Below are 22722 nucleotides of genomic sequence, written 5' to 3'. Positions count from 1 at the left end.
TAGCCTCTAAATCCCTGGGACCCAATGAGACCATGGCTTTTGTGATACCCAGGAGAGTCCTGCAGCTCTAAGAGATTCCACTTTCTACTATTAACTGAGCAAAATTCTCTGGCATTTTACGTCTCTATTTTATTCTTGAGTCACAGAGATTCACAGTTTGAAGGAACTGCTATTAGAAAGTCCAAGTGTCACTGAGGATATTCACTCAAAAGTTCTATTCCTTTTATTGCCCACTGTGAATCAATAGCCACCGATTTATCTTTTAAAGTTATCTATATTTCAAACCAACATCAATTCTTTGAATAAAATATAGCACCCAAGTTTAAAACACAATTTAGTTTTCTTGAGTCATCTCTTTCAAATAGGAGTAAGAGAGTGGGGACACACATATTTGATCATCTTCATATTTAAAACAAAAATCAGCATCTATATTTTCAATACTATGGAACATGACATAATTTCTGTTCCAACTCCGACACATTTTAGATGAATTAAAATATGAGTAAAAATTATTTTAGGCCAAATAAAGATATTATAACAAAATGAATCATGAAATAATGTTTTACTTTAAATTTAATTTAATGCCTAGTGTAAGTTCAATAAAAATATAAAAGCCAGGTTAAATTTAAGTGTATCACATGAGAGGCAATACAAATTTCAATTAACAACGTTTTATACTACAAAAATCATCCAGGAAAGAGGTTTCGTATATATATGCATTTTCTAGGTAACAATATTAAGTATTTGATAGGAAATGTTTCCAAATATCTCACCTACTTTCTGGACTTTTCTCACCAAGTTAGGGACTGGGTTGTATCTTTTTAGGTTACTTATGTGGGTGCTGTTGCTGACACTACCCTTAAATGCCCCAGGCTGGAGTGTTTACAAATGGCTATGATTTTGTAACTTCTTCATTTGCTATCCACTGAAGAATACATAGTCTGCTCTCTTGATTCGTTGCTTCTGTTAGTGCCTTGAGAAAATTGAAACAAACCAACAAATCAATTTTCTTGCAATTATTTATTAAAAGTTTTGAAAAATCACCAAGAAGTACTATGTATCAAAATAGATTTCAAGGAATATGGATCAGTTATCTGTTTGACAATTTTGTTCTGCAGAACTGAATTCACTAGAGGTCTAATCTCAAACTGAGATATTATTGGGTTGCTGACTAAAGATGAATGGTTTCTTTGTTCTCTTAAGGAAATTAAAATTAAAAAAAAAGGTTTAAGCTAGAGGCAGAAGTCCTAAGTTCTTAAAACACATTTAGTCACAAATCTGAGGTCCATAGAGCAACAGGATATTCAGAAGATGGTATCTTAGAATGAGAGTGGGGAGATTGGGTGTGGACCTCTATTTCCAGCTATATCCCAATTAGGAGCATGACTTTGGGCAGAAATTTACCTTCTTGTTGATTCCTTTCTTTTACATTAGAAAGTATAAGCAGATGACTCTTAGTTTATCTGGAAGCCATTAATTAACCTATGAGACACTAGGAGACACTGGAGATTATTACCAAGAGGACTCTATTCCAATAATTCATGATATATAGAGGTAATTATGATCTACAAAAATGAAAGGAAGGCTAAAAGTGCACTTAAGTTGAAAACGCCAAGTATCTTATACACAAACATCTTTTTGATGATAAGGTCATGGTCCACAAACATAGGATGTATCTGCATCTCTCCTCTTCAACTTGATCCAGATACCATTATTTGGCCGGAGAATCAACTCTCCTGACAAGCCAAGTTCTTCTCTTTTTTGGGTGGATTCTACCCAAAACTGCCTCAGAATACAGGAAAGAATGGTCTTTTCCTCCATCACAGCAAACCTTTGACCTTTAAATTAAGATAAATACCATCATTTTAATTATTTACAACTCTAATATGAGAAATAAAAAGCCCTGTTGCAGGAATACGCAACTTAATATTTTCACATAGGTCCTAGAAGAATCGGAATCATTTGGGATGCTTGTTAAAAATGAAGATTTTCAAGTATCCTTTTCTGCTCCCACCCAGTGTATCTGTGGTGACCCAGAGAATCTGAACTTTAGCGGTACAGAGGACCCTCTGTATCCGCACGTTCCACATCCACAGATACACCCAAAGGTGAATTGAAAATATTTGAAAAATAATTTCATCTACACTGAAAGTGTACTGTTCTTCCTGTCACTGTTCCCTAAACCATACAGTGTAACAACTGCTTACGTAGCCTTTCCATTGTATTTCAAGTAACCTAGAGATGATTTTAAATATACAGGAGGATGTGTGTAGGTTATAGGAAAATACTATGCCATTTGTATATGGCACTTGCACACCTGTGGTTTTTGGTATCTGTAGGAGGTTCTGGAACTAATTCTTTAAGAATACCTAGGGATGACTACATCCCAGATGAATCCTGGGCTCATTTAAGCTTGGGAATCACTACTCTAAACTTGTTTTTATTGGTCCTTTATTTACTATAGAGTCACCAAATAAGCTTCACATTCACTCTATTCCAATGGAGTGAATCTGGCCTCATTTTACTAATATCTGTATTTACATAAATGATAAAATGCTTTAAAGATACTAAAACCAAGAGTGTTCATAACGCATAGTGATGGGCACTCATTTCTGGAGTACTTCAACTAGTCACATCATGAATATCTTTTGTTTTGGTTTTGCAAAATACAGTTCTTAAAAGTAACAAATACAAAAATAAGGTCAAACATAACCAATCATGTAGTTTTTCTACCACAATACATTATATATAACTTTAATCCCACATCTATAACTCTAAAAAAATTTTTTTAAATTGGCAATGGGCATTTATTTATTTATATGTGGTGTTGAGAATAGATCCCAGTGCCTCACATATTCTAGGCAAGGTCTCTGCCACTGAGCCACAACCCCAGACCCCGTCTATAACATTTTAAAACTCTACCCTGAGACTATTTATGCTTTATGTTACATGCTAAAGTGTGCTCTCTTGACCAAATTCAGGTGTAGAAGTCCTAACCCCAGTATTTCAGACTGTGACTGTATTTGGAAATAGGTTCTTTTAAAGAGGTAATTAATGTTAAGTGTAAACCTTAATCAGGTTAAAGTTAAAATGTGGTCATGAGGGTGGGCTGTAATACAATCTGCAAAAGATGAGAACATTGATCCACACAGAGCAGAGACCCATGGAGACACAGGGAAAAGGCTGCCATCTACAAGCCAGAGAGAGGCCTGGGAAGAAACTAACCCCACTGACATCTTCAGAACTGTGGGAAAATATATTCCTGTTGTTTAAGCCACCCAATCTGTGCAAATTTGTTATAGCATCCCTAGCAAACTAATATACTTCCTGACAGGAATGCTTTAAAGCTATAACATAAAATGGCAGAAAAAAGAAACCAGTTTTTTTTTTTTTTTTTTCTTTTTTAAGGCTGTTACATATGGGTAATGTCACATCACAATTCGAAAAAAAAAAACTTGTGAGAAACCTGCTATCACATGGAAATGAAAAGTCAAAACCCAACTGGATGAATACAAACCTATGCAGTTTCTGGGCCCAGCCGAGAAGGGCACATACGAGTACGGATGGCGTCCTTGTGCATTCTCAGGAAAGAACCGTTCTGGCCGGAATGCCTCAGGGTTTGGGAAGTATTTGGGGTCTCTGTGCAATGCGTAGGGAATGATGACCACCTCGGTGCCTTTCACAATCTTGTAACCCGCTGTCGAGAAGTGAGCAACCCGTCATGAGACTGGAGCAAGACAGACATTAGGTATGAAACACACTCTCCCTACCGGTCCAATTCTAGAACACTCACCCACTTCACAATCTTCATTAAGACTCCGGGCAAACAAAGGGACAGAGGGGAAAATGCGAAGAGTCTCCTTAATAACACATTCCAGATACTTCAGTTTCTTCAGGTCTTCCAAGGTAGCAGGATGATCAGACTTCCCTGATTGAAGTAAGAGTATAAAATGACAAAGAACTGTCTGGGCTTGGGGCAGGCATGAGAGCATTGTGGAACACATGAATCAAACATCAAAGGTTAAATACCCTGAAGTAGAATTTCTAATATTATACATAATCAAAATACAAGGAGATGACATGCTAAGTAAAAGAAACCAAACACAAAAGGTAACTTATAGTCTGGCTCCATGTAGAGAGTCGCAGTCAATCAGTGGTTGTCAGGGGCTGAGGGACGGAGGAAGACGGAGAGACTGCTTAAGGGTACAGGGTTTCATTTGGGGGTACTAAAATATTTTAGAATTAGAGTGACAATTGCAAAGCATTGTGACTATATTAAATGCCACTAAATTTTACATTTTAAAATGGTCATTTTATATTATGTAATGTTTGCCTTTCTTAAAAAAATAATGATAAAAGGACTTGATACTTGTAGCTCAGTACCCAAAAATTATTTGCTCAAAATTATTACAACTTTTTTTTATTTTTCTGTGGTGCTGGGGATTGAGCTCAGGACCTTGTGCATGCAAGCACTTGACCAACTGAGCTATATCCCCAGCCCAAAATTATTACAATACTTTAGAAAAAGGGAGGCATCCTAAGTAGAAAAAAATGACAAACAGCAGAATAAAGATTCTAGTAATAATGACAATTATTATTATATGAGATTAAAAAGCAATTTTGAAACTAGCAAGGAACTAGAAATTGTGGAGGATATAAAAATTGAACTTCTTTCAAAAGAACTTGTGAACTTTTAAAAGATCAAATTTACTCTCCTGAGGCACTCTAAAATTAAAATCAATATGGAAAAAATGACTACAGAATCACAGCTAAAAAGTTTAGATTGTCTTCATTCTATAAGATGAAGCCATCTCTTGATAAGAAATTCCAGTCTTTGTATAATGTGAACACAAACCTTGCTTCCCAACCTCATCTCTCAATTCTACATTATATCCTGAATTCTGGCTGTCCATCATTATTGGTTATTGTCTTCCAAGCCAGAATCTTTTCCACTTCTGTGCCACTGTTCCTCTGGTTCCCCTCTTTCTAGAATGCTTTTTTCTTTCTATCATTCCCCTTTATTTTTCCTTCCTTGATTCTTTCCTCTAGAAATTTACATCAGGTACCATATGGTTGGTGGGCTAACCTGACTTTTTTCCTTTTCACCTTCTAGCTATGGAGAACCATGTGATACATGATTTAAACAAGACTAAAAATGATGGTAGCCCCTTGTGGCAGACTGACAATGGCTCCCCAAAATATCAGGTAGGTCCTGATCACTGAAACCAGGAATGTTACATTACCTTATTTGGAAAAATGGGTCTTTGAAGATATAATTAAATCTAGGATCTTCCAATGCAAATGTTGTCTTGGATTATCTAGGTGGGCCCTGAATGCCATCACAAATATCCTTACAAGACACACACACACACACACACACACACACACACACTGAGACTATGTGGAGACACAAGAAGAGTTTGAGTAATGTGCCCATAAGCCAAGGAATGCTGGCAGACACCACAAGTTTAAGACATAAGGAATGGATTTTTCCAGAAGGAGTTGAATTCTACCAACTCAATGATAATAAGCTCAGTGATACTAATTTTTTGACTTCTGGTGTCCAAGCCTGTGAGAGAATAAATTTCTGCTGTGTTATGCCTCCCAGTTTACTGACTTTTTTTGTTTGTTTAACAGCAGCAGCAGGAAATAAATACATCTTTCATTCCTACTTCCCCTTTCTTCTTGCTCTGATGGTGCCTAGAAATACAATCAGGAGACAAAAGCCAAGATGGTAAGGTCAGAAGAGAGAAAAGAGGAAGTCTGGGAGCCTGGGACATCCCTACTGGCATCATCCTGGGACTCCAGCTGCAGATTGCTTGCTGTATAACAGACATTGACCTCCTGTCAACTTTTCCAGCTTGTCTCTCATCTGTGGTCAGACGCAGTCCCATATGATACAGCTTTCCTCTACCCTTATAAATAGCTTCACCTGCTCCTCTGTGCTCCCAAACATCACCTTCTGCCCATCGCTTTAGGGCACAACCCCTGGCTCAAAGCTTGATGTACGTGTGTCTAACCTATTAAACGGTTAGACCCTTGAGGACAATCACATCAATCTATGTGTCCTCAGGCTCGGGCCCAGTGCAGTCATGTGTCAGGAGGTTGACAAATGCTTGCAAGACAAGGGATGAAGCTTGCTAAGGAGGCAGGTTCTGGAAGAATCCTATAAAGGAGCCTTTCTGCTTATGCCAATGTCCTTAGAGTAAGTCTTCCTGCACATTCCTAATGAGCAAGAATGACATTTGCTTCAGTGGACTTAGGACCTACAACAGAACTAGTGAAGGGGCCAAACATACCAAACACTTCATCCAGTTCATTGTCCACTTTTTTCTGAACTTCTGGATGACAACCCAATAGATACAAGGACAAGTTTATTGCAGCTGCAGTTGTATCATGGCCCTATAAATGTAAAACAAAACAAAACAAAAAACTAGCTAAAAAAGCAGAGTTATGATGAGACTAGGAATGTCTATACTAGCTCTTTTGAATTGACTCTACATTTGACAGCCATAGTGTGACTGCGGAATATGAATGTTTCTCACCTTGGTGAAAAACAAACAAATAAAACCACCCCTTAAAAGTAGAGGTTCAAGCTTAGAGATGGTACATTTATGCCTCATAGTGTTGCATACTTTGCCAGAAGTGGCTAAGCTATGCTAATAAGGAGGGCAGTTGAAGCCTTTCAAAGAACTAGTCTTTCTAAAGGGGAAAAGAAGTTCAACTTTAAGGAGCCAACTTGCCAGATCTGTGCTTCTCTACTTGCCCCATTGTGAGGGTGGCTTTACCTGACAATGGTTCCAGTGGGTATGTGTGTGGTCCTGGGTAAAAGTCTCCACCTCTAGAAAGTGACAGATAGCCTCATTTAAGACTAGCTGATATTTAGGCAAAATATTAGTACTTTGCAGAAAATAATTTAATTAAACTTCACAAAATCTCAAGGAAATACTCATTTTTATTATTCGGATTTTAGAGATTAAAAAAGACAAAAAACAAAACAAACAAACAAAAAAACCTAAAAAAAGTCGAATAATTTCCCCAGGACCAGATAGCTTAGGAGGAGGTAGAAGTAGGAATTGATCCCACCCACAGAATATCTAATGACAAAGGAGAGGCCACACTATCCTCCTCTACAACTGTGAAGTGGCCTTTGGTCAGGAGACTCCGCCTCAAAGACTGAAGTCAATATCATAACCTCATTCTTTGTCCACTCAGTTTTAGGCATCTGGCTCTTGTCTCTGGTCCTTATCTCAGTAGGACATTTTCATGTACAGAATCAGTAAGTTCTTCAAAAAATGTACTGGAAAACCAGTAATTATAACTCTAGGAATAAAACTTTTGAGACAAAACAAGAAATATTCCTCCATATATGATCTTACTTTTCCATTTTCCCTATAATACATAAATGCTCATTAAATTGTTTCCTTCTCAGAGCAAAAATCTCCAAAATACTTGCTTTATAAAACAGCTCTCAAATTTAATCATTTGAGGCTAATTCTGCAAGTCTTAAAATTTATACTCTACAAGTCTCTGATATTAATGCCTCATTGCATTTTCTTAAACTTGTAGTTCCTTTACAGTACCTACTCTGAACTATAGAGATCTGGGTCATTTCACTCAGTAGGCTACTAAGTCACAGAGGGAAGTAGTAGAGGGAACTATTAAATAGTTTTTAATAGCTTTTCTTGAATTTGTGAGGAGAAGCCTGATCTGACTAGGTAGGAGAAGTCTGCTGAGCTTCCTATTTCAGGATGAGGCAAAACATAAAGCAGAGAGTTTACTGAAGCACATTAGTGGCTAGAACTTGGGGCATAAAAGGCATGGTATTTATTGCCTGCATCCCTTTCATGGAGGGAGTTACAATATTATATACATGGTGTGCCTCCAACTCAATGCAAAGGAGAAAAGAATCAGAATTTTGAAGAATGTTTGAGCTAAAAGAAAGAGATCATTAGGCTGGTTATTTGCATATGTATGTGTGTGTGCGCATGTGTGTGAGAGAACATGGGCAGGGTGGAGATGGAAGGCTTCTCTACTTCAACATCAGATAATGACAGCCAATACCTGCTGCACGCTTCCTATGTGCCGGGCAAGGCACTTGGAACACTTTCCAAAATCTAATCATCAGAGCTCCTCCGTGAGGTCTGTGTTATTCCAATACGAAATACCAAGGCATAGAGGGGTTAGGCCAGGTACCAAGGCCACACCAATACAAGTTAAAACTGGGATATGGCCCCAGAGTCCACACACCTAGTTTCCTTTTCTCCCTTCCAGTTAATTTAGATGTCCACCTTCTGCTTTAGATTTCTTTTCAATAAAGTTCACTCAAAAAAAAAAAAAAAGAAGAAGTTTAAAAACACAATTCAGTTCATTTCTCTCTTTAGCACATAGAGAAATTGTGGTGATCAGGAAGGATTGAAATCATTTCACTTGGCTAATCAGCATGGGGTAGAACTAGAACTCAGTTCTCTGAATCCTGAACACAGCTTTCTTCAATTGTGTGGTGTGGAATTTTACAAAAAGAATGCCTGACCCAATCCCATCTGTCTATTTTTGTTTTTGTGATTGTAGGGATCATCTCTAAGAAATCACTAGCTTTCCCACTGTTTTTCTCCCAGGAATTTTAATTTCACATATTACATTTGCATCCTTAATCCATTTTGAGTTAGTTCTCAAAACTAACTAGGGGTGAGATAAGGGTCCATTATATTTTTCTGTATATGGATCTTTAGTTTTCCCATCACATTTATTGAAACTCTCCCCATTGTGAATTCCTGGCATTTGGTAAAAAATCAGCTGGTTATAAATACATGGATTTATTTCTGGGTTCTCCATTCTGTTCCCATGGACTCAAAATCTTTTTAATGCCAGTATCGTGCTGTTTTGGTCTTGTGGTATATTTTGAAATCAGGTAGTATTATATTTCCAGTTCTGTTCTTTTTGCTCAAGATCACTTTAGTCTTTTAGGGTCTTTTGGGATTCCATGAGAATTTTAGGACTCAGTATTTTATTTATTTGGAAAATGTCACTGGGATGTTTATAGGAATCACATTGAATCTATATTCTATACAACTGAAGTGCCCATTAACTGGCATACTCTTCAGTTTTTAGAAAACAAAGAAATTCTGCCATTTGTGGCGATATGGATGAATCTAGAAGATATTATGCTAAGTTAAATAGGCCAGGACAGAATGACAAATATTACATGATCTCATTCATATGTGGGAACCTAAACTAGTTGGTTTAGGATCATGGAGGTAGAGACTAGAAGGCTGGTGACTCAAGGCTGGCTGGGGAGAGGTGAAAGGGGAAAGGAGAGATGTTGATCAAAGGACAGAAAGTCTCAGCTAGTCAGGAGAAACAACTTCTGGTGATCTGTAGTACAGCTTGGTGATCACAGTTAACAATGGATTGTGTAGTTCAAAATTGCTGAGAGTGAATTTTAATTATTCTTATGACAAAGAAATGATAAGCAAGTGAGGTGATGGAGCTTTTAACCTGGTTTGATCAGGCTGCAATGTAAACATGCATCCAAACACCATTGCATTGTACCCAATAAATATATGCAATTATTAGTTGTCAATTAAAAATAAAATAAATAAAATCAAATTGTTAAAAAGAATGTATGAGCATTGGCATTCTATCCAGATGCCTGTAACAGAGCAGCCAGCACAATGCTTAGCACACCATAAGTCACTGAAAACTTGGATGCATTCTACTGTCCTCCCTTTGGAGAGTGTTACCATTTAAAAAAAATTGTTTATCTTTATTGCAATCCACACATGGAAAGTTTTACTCTTTGTAACTTTTAATAAAACATTTTAAACTATTTTGTGAAAAGAACTGTTTAAAAAATATACAAAGACCAGAAACCCCTTTAGCATGGCAAACTGGTCAGATCTTCATTGGAGGACCCTTACTGCCCTCTGGCTTAGCAGCCATTGAAATAGCTAAGTGCTCATTTGTTAGAACTTTAAAGGGAGGTAGTCAGGAAATGAACTTGTGGATTTGGAAGCATGAAGTAATATAGAGAACTGAGAACAATTTCGTGTGGCTCTTCTTCTTGGGATAGTCTGATAAACTTTAACTTTTCTTAAGTAAAGAATGTGTCTACTATGGTATCCACCATGACATAAAGCTTGTTCTGAATAAGGAAGTTGGCCTGGTACTCAATCAAGTTCTTCAATTCTGTCACTTCTGATGATAAAATAATCTCTCTGATTACATGGAATTATTTTAACATTGATTTACCTGTTAAAAGTATTCGAAAGACTCTGAAAATAAATGGAATTTATTTGTTGTTTGTTTTTGCCGTGCTGGGGATGGAACCTAGGGCCTAGTACATGCTTAGGCAAGAGCTATACCCGGAGCTCTGGAATGTTAATGATACCTGAAAATAACCTGAGGATATAAAGTACCTCAAACATGAAGGTGTCAACTTCTTCTCGAATATCTTCCTGACTTAGCTTGCTCCCTTTGTCATCAGTCACACTTAAAAGCAAGTCAAGAAAAGCCTTGCGTTTATTTTTAGAAGGGACAGGGCCCCCATCAGCACCTCTACAGTCTCCGACTTCCTTCATTTTCTTGGTCCGTTCAGCAATGACCTATATAATTTAAATGACAGTCACAGGCTTTAGTTTGGACTTTGCTAAGGTCTAATGACACATTTTTCTACGAGAATATGCTAGCCTCTTCTAACTTAATTTTTAAAAAACTTTCCTGTTTATTTCCATTTTGATGACAACTTAGGTTCTTATGAAAATACAATAAAGCCTCTTGCTAACATTTGGGCATAGTTGGGTTGAAACCATTAAGAACAAATTAAATGTCAGACAAATTCATAATTTTCAAGTGCAGATTTTTCTGATCTTTCTAACATGGGAATACCTAACATGGGAAGTTAGGGAATACCTAACATGGGAAGTACCCTAGAACTTGAATAAGCTAATGAGAAAAAGTTTAAGTAGCAGAGAACATGCAATAATTATATAATAGACTAATTATAGATCACTCTTACTTACATGTGTTGGAGAAAAGTAACAGAAGTTTGATTAGGCAGTTCGCCCCGCAAGCTTGCTACTCCTTATGCCTGGAATGTTCTTCCTTTGTATGCCCACAAGACTGGCTCTTTCCCTTCTCTCCTGTCTCTGCTCTCTGTCACACTACCAGAGAGACTTCCCCCTTCACTGCTACCCCATCCCTACCACTCTGTTTTCCCAACCTTCCTTTATTTCTCTCCAATTCTCTTACCACCTGACATCATATCATACTAACTGTTCAGACTCCTTCTCCTCCAACTCAAACACCACTGTTCGTGTGGTAGCACATTTGTCTTTGTTCACTGATACCTTTCTAAACTCCAGAACACTTCCTGGCATTTTAAGAATGCTCGTTAGACACTTGTTGAATGAATGAAAGAATTAAAGTTCACGTGCTGAATTTCATTACACATTTGAACTTTCATTTCCCAATCAGGAAATTGAACAAACCTGCCCCCAAATGATTTGAATGAGATTTGCCCTTTACTTCTTTAGGGCAAAATACCACCAAATATTTTTTGTGGAACTCATAGCCTAGGTCTCAGATGCAATTTATATATACACACAAACATACCATATCACATATATATTATATTGTCTATCCATTCAAGGATTCATTAATTATTGATATTAATATTAATGCATAAAATTTAAGGAAAGTATAATTATAAAATACAACTTGTTTACTATTATACTACCAGGCGATTATATCATGGCCAACTGAAAACAGTTCACTCATTTAACATCTATTGATTTATTAATAATAATTTGATCTACTGGTGGCAGGGCTTTCCTCAGCATAAGGAAGCAATTCTAATTTAATTTAACCAAAATTTACAGCAAAGGAAGAAAATATTGAAATTGTTACTTTTTTCAGTACATTCAAATTTGAATTTTTGTTTTCAATTAAATCTTGATTCTCCTAAATACTTCTGTGACACAAAGACTGATATCCTATCCAAAACAAAATTCCTTTCTTCTGCTGTTTATTTTTCAATTGAAGACAAAATAGTAGGACCTAATTTTAATTTTTTCCCAAAATTAAAGTATGCACTGCTTTAAATGCCTTTTATCTTTGAAAACTATCATCTATTCCAAACACTTTCCAGAAGACATTTCTGTAAAATCTTTGCCTCTTTATGCTTTTACACAATATCCTGTTTGTTGTTGCCCACATCATGTTTTGCAATTATTTGTTATATTTTTCCTGCTCCACCAGATAACCTGTTATGATAGAGGTCATGCATGTCTTCTTCATTGGTCTAGATTCAACCTTTGGTATTGTGTTCAGTACTTAGCAAGTACTTAATTAGTATTAGTATTCATATTATTTAAATGCAATTTAACTAGTATTACATTTGTATAATTTAAATGTAATCATACTGAACACTTTTTCCCATTACTGTTCAATTTGACTTTTATTTTGTGGGACTCAGGTTCCATGGTCCGATGCTGGTTATACTAATAAAAGATAAAAATCATGGACTTAAAATGTTCTGGAAGTGGAGAGTGGTGATGGCTCTATGACATTGTGAATGCCCTTGATGCCACCAAATTACATACTTACAAGGGTCATAATGGTGAATTTTATGTTATGTGCATTTTACCACAATAAAACAAATGACTTACATTGTTGGTAAAAGTGTGTAGGATCTTAAGGCCTCTTTTGTGTTCCCATCCTTCTTTAAACAAAAAGTACCAAAGATCAAGCCAAAGCCAGGGCATTTTCATTCTCCGGTGTATCATGTCACTCATCCTATAAACAGGATAAAAACTATCTCTTATACCAGAAATGTCTGTTTCTTGAGCACCTACTTGGTGCCTGGTCTTGGTAGAGGCAGTACCCAGGAGTGATGCTGACTAGTCATTGAGGCTACTAAGAACGCCATGCTTAATGCTAAGCAATGAAGGAATGGGGCTATTACATGAGCAACGAATTTTTTAAAAAATGGATTTTAAAGATGAATGAGGAATCCACTACCAAACACCCTTGTGGATGGTCTGTGGTCTCTGCTTTTGTTTCTCCAGGATGTGTTCCCAACTTTCCCACGTCAGCTGGGGCTTCAGTACTAAAGGTCGAGATGAAGTCTGCTTCTATTTAAGGCCCACCATTCACTTGATCAGGCCTCCAGAGTAACAAAAATGGCTGCCTCTTCTGTAAGAGAGTGCTCATTAAATAACTGCCATATGGCTGTCCCAAGCAGCTCTCTCCTTTCCAGTGATAAAGCATAAGAAGCCCTCCATGCTCTACTCCTTCAGGATGGGCTTAGATACCAGTCCTTCAGAGAGGTCTTCTGTGGCCAGTCTGATGAACTCATTCCTTTTTCCTCTCAAATATCAGCTTGATCTTTTTTTCCTAAGCAAGTATTACAATCTGTTAGCTTATGTTAATTGGTTCGATGTCTGTCTCTGATGCTATGCTGTTCTGTGAACAGCAGAAAACCAGTTAGAATTTTGTGCATTGACTGGCAGATTTAGATATTTAATAAATATTTGTTAAAAAGAGTGAAATGAGCAGTTGACGTCAAGACAGGATACACCCAATCAATTCCTGACCTTGCCTCTTAGTAACTAAAATATTGCAAGCAATTTTAAAGTAAAATAGTTGGTTCCAATTACAAAAGCAGTAACTATTCAGGACAAAAAATATGGGAAAGGAAAATAACACCCAAACCCAAATGCAATATGAAAGAAAATCCCATACACAGAACAAGGGTAACCATTGCTGGCACTTTGGTGTAGGTTCTGCTGCTTCTTTTTTTTTTTTTTTTTTTTTTCCTATGAATAATTATTTTGTGGTAGTGGCTGTCATACTACAAAAAATTGTTTCTATCATTTATCACTTAGTATCATAGTGTAACCATTGTAATGTAAATTATAATGTACCTCATAATGTAATCTCAATATATTAGAAGTAATCATTTTAAATTACAGCATAATTCAGATGTGCCCAGATTTATATAACCATTCCTCTATGCTAAAATACATGCTTAAATGATGAGGCTAATTTTTAGCTTAACATCTCATTTTGAAACAATAAAGAAGAAGTGAGACAGAAATTACTAGCAATAATTTTAAACCCCAAATCAATAGTAATTTAAAAAATAATTCAAAGAATTGCACTTACCTGTAGACTGCACGGACATACTCAGAATCATCATTGCTTTGAGCACCAACATTCTTCCCCATAGCTGTTTCTATAAAATATGGGTGAGAAGCAAACATTCAGCTCATACACACATTTTGGGTTTATTTTGCAAAAGCAGACACTATAAAGAAAAAAAAAATCCTGTTTTGTTCTCCTGCATTTCAGAATCATTCTTCTTCGTTTGCTCTTCCTGTATCATCTGCTTCTCCTACTTCCTCTTCCTGTATCATCTGCTTCTCCTACTTCCTCTTCCTGTATCATTTGCTTCTCCTACTTCCTCTTCCTGTTCTTCCTTTTGGCCTTCCTGGCAATTTGGCTCTGCGACTGCTCTGCCTCACTGCCTCAGGAGCGGCTGTTCCCTTTTTGGCAGTTGATTTATCAGTAGCACCACCCTGGAGAATCCATGTCCTTTTCAATCCCCTCATTTACTTGCTCAATAGAATGTTATTTTCTGTTTACTCAGTTTTATCTTTACCTTATAACTTTAAATACAAATCAGTCAGACTTACCACAGATTATATCTAAGGCACAAAGAGTGATGTAAAAAAAGCAGTTAAATGCTTCTTGGTTAACATGTTTCTCAAGTTTATTAACCAATATATTCGCTTGCTCATTCATGATATCTAAGAAATCTTCCAGAATTGTAAAATGGAAAGTGGGTGTTAACATTTTTCTTCGGGAGCGCCATTTGTTTCCAGTACTAGAAATATAATACATGATTAAAAATAAGAGAGAAGTAACATCCAAAACAAGTACAGTATGAAGATAGTCAAGTCAACAAAATTCTGAAACAGCTTCATCTACAGATTCTCAAATGCTTTGGTCAGAATAAATGACAGAAATATATAATAATCATGTTGTTACAAAATATAGATATGTGGTTCATTGTTTAACAATACTAATAGTTGCTTTATCACTAGTAAAATAGAAACATTTAATGATTTTCCTCTATTTCTAAGTTCTGAGATTCTAAAATTAAGAATTCCCTTTTCTGCCCCCACCAATATCTTAGTTTTCCATTTTCCACATGCTCCATGGGTCTATCTTGCTTTCTACTGTGTTTGAATTCTCCAAAGTCCCTACAAGGGACTTTCTCTTGCTAAGCCAGCTTGCAGAGGGTGGAGTCAGAAACAGAACTCCTATTTCAGGATGCGAGTTCAAGGTCAAGGTCACTGAGCTCCAGATACTTCTCTGGGGCTCCCTGCCTTTGCCACTGGCTTTTCAAGATTTATTCTGCTGTGCTCCACTCTAACATTAGGACCTCCTGATTCATCCACTGGTGATAGCCACCACGGAATATTACCACTGGAGATCACATCCTCTCAAGGGCCCACTGTTAGCTGGGTCTTTCCTTCCAGCCTCTCTCCCTTTCTGAGAACAGTCTTGCTACAGAAAAACAAACAAACAAAACAAAAACAAAAACAACTGCCCTAAAGAAAACCTGAAAAACGAACAAACAAACAAAAACTTGTGTCAATTACTGAAATAACAATTCACACATAGAAGCAACTATTTCTACCAGATAACTTTACAAATTTATAATTACCTACCTTGTAAGAAGTCCAAGACCAAGCCATGGCTCTAGGAATTTGTACATATAAGATTTGTCAATTTGCTTTGAACAAGTTAAAATTACCTTAGGAAGAGAAAAAAGTATTTGAGAGGTATATGGGCATCAAAATAACTGCAATTATAGGAATACCTGATGACTACAACTACTTTTCTTATCTTCATTTTCATTTCTGTGCCTCTAAGAAATCTAATTAGAATTTTGAACATGAGTGTCTAGGATCAAACACAGAATGCTCTCAGGTCTCTTGCTCCAGCACTCTATTCTGGAAAAATCTCTTTACACCAAACCCATGGAATTCTGGAGTGGAGTATGTGAGAAATTCCAATATAACCACAATAACTAAGAAAGACTTGTCCTAACACAGTCCTGAGAAAATTCTATTTTTAATTTTGTTCTATGAAGAGAAACTCTGCTTACCCCATTTTTACCCCTTGACACAAATTCTTCTGTCATCATTTCACAAGACCGTTTTCTCAGTGGAAATAATAAGCAGAAGGAATACAAACTTTCTGAGGACTAATTGAAATAGCATGAACAAATGATAACACTATAAATATCTGTGGAATAAAACAGTTGACACTGATATGATATGAACCCTGAGCAACTTGAGGGAAACACCCATATTTTATTAGTCATATATTCTGGTCTTACAACTGTGTCTGTTGGATTGCAAATGCTAACTTGTGTAAGAATTATTTATGGTTCTTAAAAACGCTAGCTTTCTGGACACTTTCTAAAAAAAGAAGATCAAATATATTGAGACCTGATAACAAACGTGCACAGATAACGTCACTTTTTATACTCACTTAAACAAAACTTAAGGATACATTTATCACATTTATTCTTATGATATTTCCACACTATCAAATATACAGTGAAATGTCTGTTTTATCTACCACACACCCACCTCCACATTTTCAGCATTATAAAGCGCCACCATTGGCACTGGGCCAATCCACAGCTTCAGCAGTGGCAGGTGACGGTATTCTTCAGTATACTGAATTATCTGCTGAAAAAATTCTGAGAGAAAAATATTTGATTTTAAATTCAATCAAGATAAGAATTTTGCTAATAGTATCATACATATGCTAATTTGGATAAATGCACTAGTTATGTAATATGATACCATTAAAGGAAGCCAAAAAGAGGGCAGACAAGAACTCTATGCACTAGTTTCACAGATTTTCTGTAGGTCTAAAATTATTTGAAATAATATTTGCTACTGCAGATACTATAATGATGTTAGCTCTTCTAGGATAATTATTTGTGATGTGCCAAAAGGTGCACTTTTAAAAAATCATTGCTCAATGTCACAGAGCTAGTAACTGGTGGAACCTGGCTTTGTACCAAGACTTCAGAGCTTGAGGTCTTAACCATTATACCACACTGCTTTGAAATATCTCTTGGATAATATAATTGTTGATATTGCTGTGGAAAGGGCTGGGTCAAATCCCCAGTGTCAAAACATCCTGCTCCATGCTATTATACTGCCTGTCTTGGTCTGGTCTGACAGAAGGGACAGGGAAGTTTGAATCTGTGGCTTCAAGATGTCAGGTTCAACAGCCAGGCGCAGCTCCAAAAGGCAGGCATTGACACAAGGGACTGAGAAAGCATGAAATGAGAGTTTAGAGGTCAACTAGAAGACATGTATTCTTCAAGGTGAGGTTATTAGGGCCAGAATTCCAACATTGGCTACAGAATGAGAGGCGTAAACTCTTGTATAAGAGACAGTGTTCTTTAGAACAGGAACTGTATTTTAGAATAGTCTATTATCCCCAGGTTTGCTGAGTTCTATCCTGGATGAAAAGTAGGACTTCGGTAAATATTTGTTAATTAAAGAATTTGCTCTAAACAAGTTCTAGGTGGTAACCTAGAAAGTTTGCGCGCATTGAATTTAGTCCTTAAAACAACTCTGTAATGTAGTTACTTTTACAAGTAAAATTAAATAAATAAATAAATACAACTCCTCCAATAGAGAGTTTTAAACAACTTCTTAAAAGTAGCTTGGTTACAAAACTGAAAGTTGAGCAACAGTTTTCTTGATGCCCCAAATCCAACACTTGATGAAATAAAAATTCCCTTTGTGAACAGCAGTATATTGTCAGTCTCTTAACCCAGAAAGTCACTCCAAGGACAATTACTTCCAATAGTATAATCAACTCACAATTTATCTTAAAACTGGTCTTATGCATTTAATTCTTGGAATCCTCCCCAAAACATAAGATCTCTTAAGGGGATCACTTTTAGTAAATTGGAAAGTATAGTCTAGCTTTGGGCCATAAGCTCCAAAGACATAATCCCATACACTGAAATCCCAAAAGATCAAAATTCCTGAAACCTGACACCACTAGTGTCTAAAATCCTGAAAATATAATTCCAGGAAAACATTTTAGATATTATTTAGAAGACATTTATTTACATTTTATTTATATTTTTAAAGGGGAATTTTTATTTGAGAAATATATAAAAAAGGGCACAATTCTTCAGAGGTCACTTTTCACAATAAAATAAGCAAAAATAACATTTTCATAATCAGCAACACAAAATAACAATAGTCACACGTGTATATTAACAACTATAAGCAAATGAACTGTAATCATAATGAAATATGTCAAAAAATGAAATCCATAAACTCATATCACTATGGTTTATAACTGTGTACACCTAACTTTACAACTGCTGTATCTACAATTTTGTTTTTGTTTTTGTGTTTTGTGTCCATGCAAGACAAGCTCTCTACCATGGATACATCCCCAGCCCTAAGTGCTAGTATCTAAAATACCAAAATGGACCACATAAGTCTTGTGATGAGGGGGGTCAAACACCACAAGGATGATGGGTCACCACATATACAGTGGCCAAAGAGTTGAGACCTTGAGAAATGTTTTCTTTCACAGAAGCCTGTTATAAAAAAGACATCTCTTCACTTATTGAGGATGCTTCAATGTTTTTACGAAGATACATGTTTATACACATAGTAGTAACACACTTTTGTCAAGTCAAATGTGCACAAAATGCATAACATGATGTAGAATTCTCTGAGAGACTATGTATTTTATGCCTCCAGTATTGGAAATGACGTAAAGACGTAAGGCACAGCCTAGAAAATTAGCACGTGTGGGGGGCGTGGGTGGAGAAATGGATGCTGCCCTAAATTCTGCAGTTCAAAGGTGGGGGAGGCTGGAGTTCTGACATTCAAGGGAGCAGAAGAAAATTCTATCCTAGCTCTGAGAGAGAGAGAGACCAGTTAGCCTTCTGGATTTGTTCCCTCTGAGGCCATGATGGATTAGATAGTGCTTGACCACGTTGAGAGTGAATCTTCCCCACCTGGTCCACTAGGATTTACAAACTAATCTTCTTTGAAGATAGCCCCCGCCCCAACACACACACACCTCCAAAATAATGTGTCACCAGGTTTCCAGGTATGCCTTGGTCTAACATGATGCCACTATCCTGTTTAAAACCCTCTCCAGAATTCAACTTTCTACCCCTCTTAAGTAGAATTTCTTTCAATGAGAATTTTGGTTTTCAGATTTTTTACTTTCAGGATTTCAACATTTGGGATTCTAATCTTTGAGGACTGTGATTTGAGGAATTTTAGAATTTAAGGATTTTGATATTTTGGGATTTCACTATTTGGGATTATAACTTTGGCAATTATGGTTGACACCAAAGCTATGCGATTATTTTTAATACCATAAAGCCTCAGGATACAGGGGAGGTTAGCTCGGCTTTTAATATTAGCCAAGATGATTTCTGTCAGTGTGATTTTCATATATCTAAACATGCTGTTGAATTACTTGTAGTATTAATCACTTCGATATTTGATTAGTACGAAGTTTTTTTTGTTTTCTTCTGCCAGAAAATATTTTGGTAAACACTCTCCCATAAGGCCTTATCTTATTTCTGTGACGTTGAAATGACATCATTATTTTTATTTGGTGACTCGGAAGTGAAAATTAAGTAATTCTTCAAGCTTTGAAGTCAATGCTCAGTCTGTAAAACAATTATTTATAATTAATCTGAGGAGGAACTGAATTCTGGCTGGGGTCCATTTTAAAAAATGTCATTTTGGGTAAATCTTTTTCAGCTCTGGGTATCCTAACTTGTATACCCATTAAAATTAAGTGCTAAAATCTATTGCTAAGTCCCTAATGGGCGATTGTAAATACCAGGTACTTTTTGAGAGCTTTGTAACTTAAAGTGATTTCTTTTCCCATTAACAAAGCATGTCTATCATTTTTAAAGGATTATTTCAATAAAAAACAATTCACTCTTTAATAAATAAGGCTTGTCATATAAATATGCCTAAAGGCCCTGCTAGCACAGCTTATTAACTGCTATTATGAAACCTCCTTATTAAATGTGAAGGTCAAGAAGGAACGAAAGTATGTAGTGGTCAAGTCATATGATGTCTGGGCGGGAGTCGGGGGTAAGTCTCAAATGAATCTCCAGTCTATTGTTTTCCAAAGTGGGAGAGAGGGGAGAGTGGCACTTAAGTATTTACCAGGTTCCAGGGGAGTTTCCACCCTTAAGGCTTTAACAAGCCAAGACAGAAGAATGTACAGGGCTTGGGGATCTGAGCAGCTGAGTGGGAAGAAGAGAAGACAAAAAGCAGAAGGACGTTAGTTTGGAAATACTGCATTCTGAGCTACACATAAAAAGTTCATCGTGGAGAGGGGCGGGGGCGTGAACAAATTTTGGCAGGTGTCAAAGTCTGGATTGCATTGAGAATTCATCCTCCAGAGGGTGATTCTTCCTTCTCCTAGCTTCCAGCGCCCCAGGTAGAAGGCGGGTTGAGGGGAAGTGTGGTCCCCACTTCTGGCTCCAGCAGGGGCCCCTGCTAGTCAGGGTTCAGGTGGAGCAAGGTGTGGGCCGCCAGGGCGCGATCCTTTTCTTACCTCTCCCGTCCGGCTTCATCAACAGCGCGTGTCCCACCAAGGGGTAGGCGCGGGCGACGGTCGGGATGGGCCTCATCTGCTGCCATTTCCTCGCGTAACTGGCCACCATCTGAAGGAGGTTGAGGATGAGGGTGGCGCCCGCCAGGGAGACGGCGCTCGCCGCGCCCCAGAGCAGCAGCTTCTGCCCGACCAGCCCCAGCCAGAGCCCGACCATCTCCGCAGCGTCCCTTTTCGCCCGGGTTTAGCGATGGGGATGGCGAGTCCGCGCGGTGGGCCGTCTGGGCGGCCGGCGAGGTCTAGTCCAGAGTTCAAGTTCACGGCGCTGGACGAGGCGGAGTTCCCGACTCGGGAGGCGGAGGTGGGGGCGGCGGGGATGCGGAGAGGGAAGAGCAGCACCAGGCCGGCCGGTTCCTCCTCCTCCGGCCCAGACTGGGCCGGCCCAGCCGCCCGGAAGCACAGCAGCGGCCACCCCGGGTCCTAGGGACAAGGTTTCCAGCCTCCCAGGCGGAAAGAGAAAGCGCCGCGGGCGTTGTTACCGGGGCTGCAGGAACCTACGTAACGCACCCAGGTCTTCTCGGAGCGAGCTGAGTCTCTGGGGAGGTTTGAACGTAGGTGAGGGCAGGTAGGGCCGCAGGAGAACTTCTAGGACAGCCTCGGGATGGAGGGGACTTCAGGGCGCACATCGATCGCCCCACCCGGGCGCCCTGGGGCTAGCCAGCGTGGGCTGAGTTTGGGATGAGGGGACCTCGCTGCTGGGCGTTGGAGGGATTTCTGTTCTTTCTAGCAGTCTGTTTCAAAACTGAAACAAAGACACATCCGGGTTGAAACTCAGTCTCTGGAGCTTTAAGCTCGCTCTTCTTGCACAACCCGCAGCGCTGCTGTGCTGCTGTGGGACTGGCTGCCCCGGGAGGAGAGTGCAACCCTGCCTTCTACACGGGGTCATACAGAGCAGCTACTTTACTTTGATCTAGAGAGCCTCAGGGACACAGCCTCAGGGGAACCACCTGTCAGTGTGTGCCAGCTGACTGAGACACTGGAAAGCTAAATGAGGTGGTGATCCAGATATGTGCCAAAATATCCTCCAGAGCAAGGATAAGCCAGAGCCTAAGGGGAAGGGGAAAAAAGAGAGGATGACTGGTGAAGGTCTGGGGAAGGGGTGGGGGTTAGAGACAAGGAGAGAGGAGAAATTGAAAGGGAACAACTGCTAAGGAGCTTACTCAAAAGGGAACTAAGACCCAGCCCGAGGCAGGAAACAGACAACAGAAGGATGCTCTACTTCTACCTAGGGCTGTGACCACTGGACTGGCTCCAGTTTCTCTCTCTCCTGCTTGCAGAGGTGCTGTGTCCTGACTGATTGCCTTTTCCAGCCCTGATACTTGTTACTGAGGGGCTAAGTGAGGCCTATCCTAGTAACAAGTCCCAAAGCACTAAGAGCCAAGGAAGGTGAAATTTTTGAAAAACGTCCTGGACTCCGACTTTGCTCAATTATGTTAGTTTTCTTGTAGCTATTATAAAGGTTATACATAGCCTCCTCAGGTTCTCGTTGATGTGAGTCAGAAAAGGCTTCTGCTCTGATAAAAATTTTTTTCAGCTCCTCTATAGGTGCTGATATATAGAAAGAGGTTCATGAAATATTAAGTGCAAAAACGGAACAAAGCCAAAAAAAAAAAAAAAAAAAAAAAAACCCAGAATATATGATGTAAGGCCTCTCAGGGAGAAAACGTTTCTTTCTTTACAGCTAAGTTGATGATTGGAAAGAAAAGCACTGATCAACTCTGTGGAGTGAGAAAGGGAACTTACACTTTTAGTTTATTCACTTCTACATTTCTAATTGCTTTAAGACGTCTTTAAAAACTAAATGCACTGGGCTGAGGCATAGCTCAGTGATGGACAGTTGGTTTAGCATGTGCAAGGCCCTGGGTTGGATCCCCAGCACTGAAAAAAAATATTTATTTATATTTAATGTCTTTAAGTCTATCTCAACTAATATCTTAAGTTTCTTCCTCTGTGAAAGATTGAGACAGAGCTATAAGGTGAATTACATCTTTAAAAGTAGAAAAT

At 38.2% G+C, this 22722-nt stretch overlaps 1 protein-coding gene across 1 annotated transcript; it reads right to left on the bottom strand.

The window, feature by feature from the left end:
- Nucleotides 1-317: 317 nt before the first annotated feature.
- Nucleotides 318-21018, bottom strand: CYP4V2 (cytochrome P450 family 4 subfamily V member 2). Its single transcript, XM_079140502.1, has 11 exons — nt 20662-21018; nt 16668-16780; nt 15738-15823; nt 14697-14887; nt 14167-14236; nt 12669-12795; nt 10419-10604; nt 6300-6402; nt 3794-3928; nt 3518-3697; nt 318-1838 (listed from the first exon to the last, which is right to left on the bottom strand). Exons 1-11 carry the CDS (start codon nt 20873-20875, stop codon nt 1651-1653), a joined length of 1593 nt encoding a protein of 530 aa, XP_078996628.1. The 5' UTR covers nt 20876-21018; the 3' UTR covers nt 318-1650.
- Between the last annotated feature and the right edge of the window lie 1704 nt (nt 21019-22722).

The sequence above is a fragment of the Sciurus vulgaris genome (genome assembly GCF_902686455.1).
Source record: "Sciurus vulgaris genome assembly, chromosome: 5".
NCBI lineage: Eukaryota > Metazoa > Chordata > Mammalia > Rodentia > Sciuridae > Sciurus > Sciurus vulgaris.
This window is presented reverse-complemented; position numbering and strand designations above follow the sequence as displayed.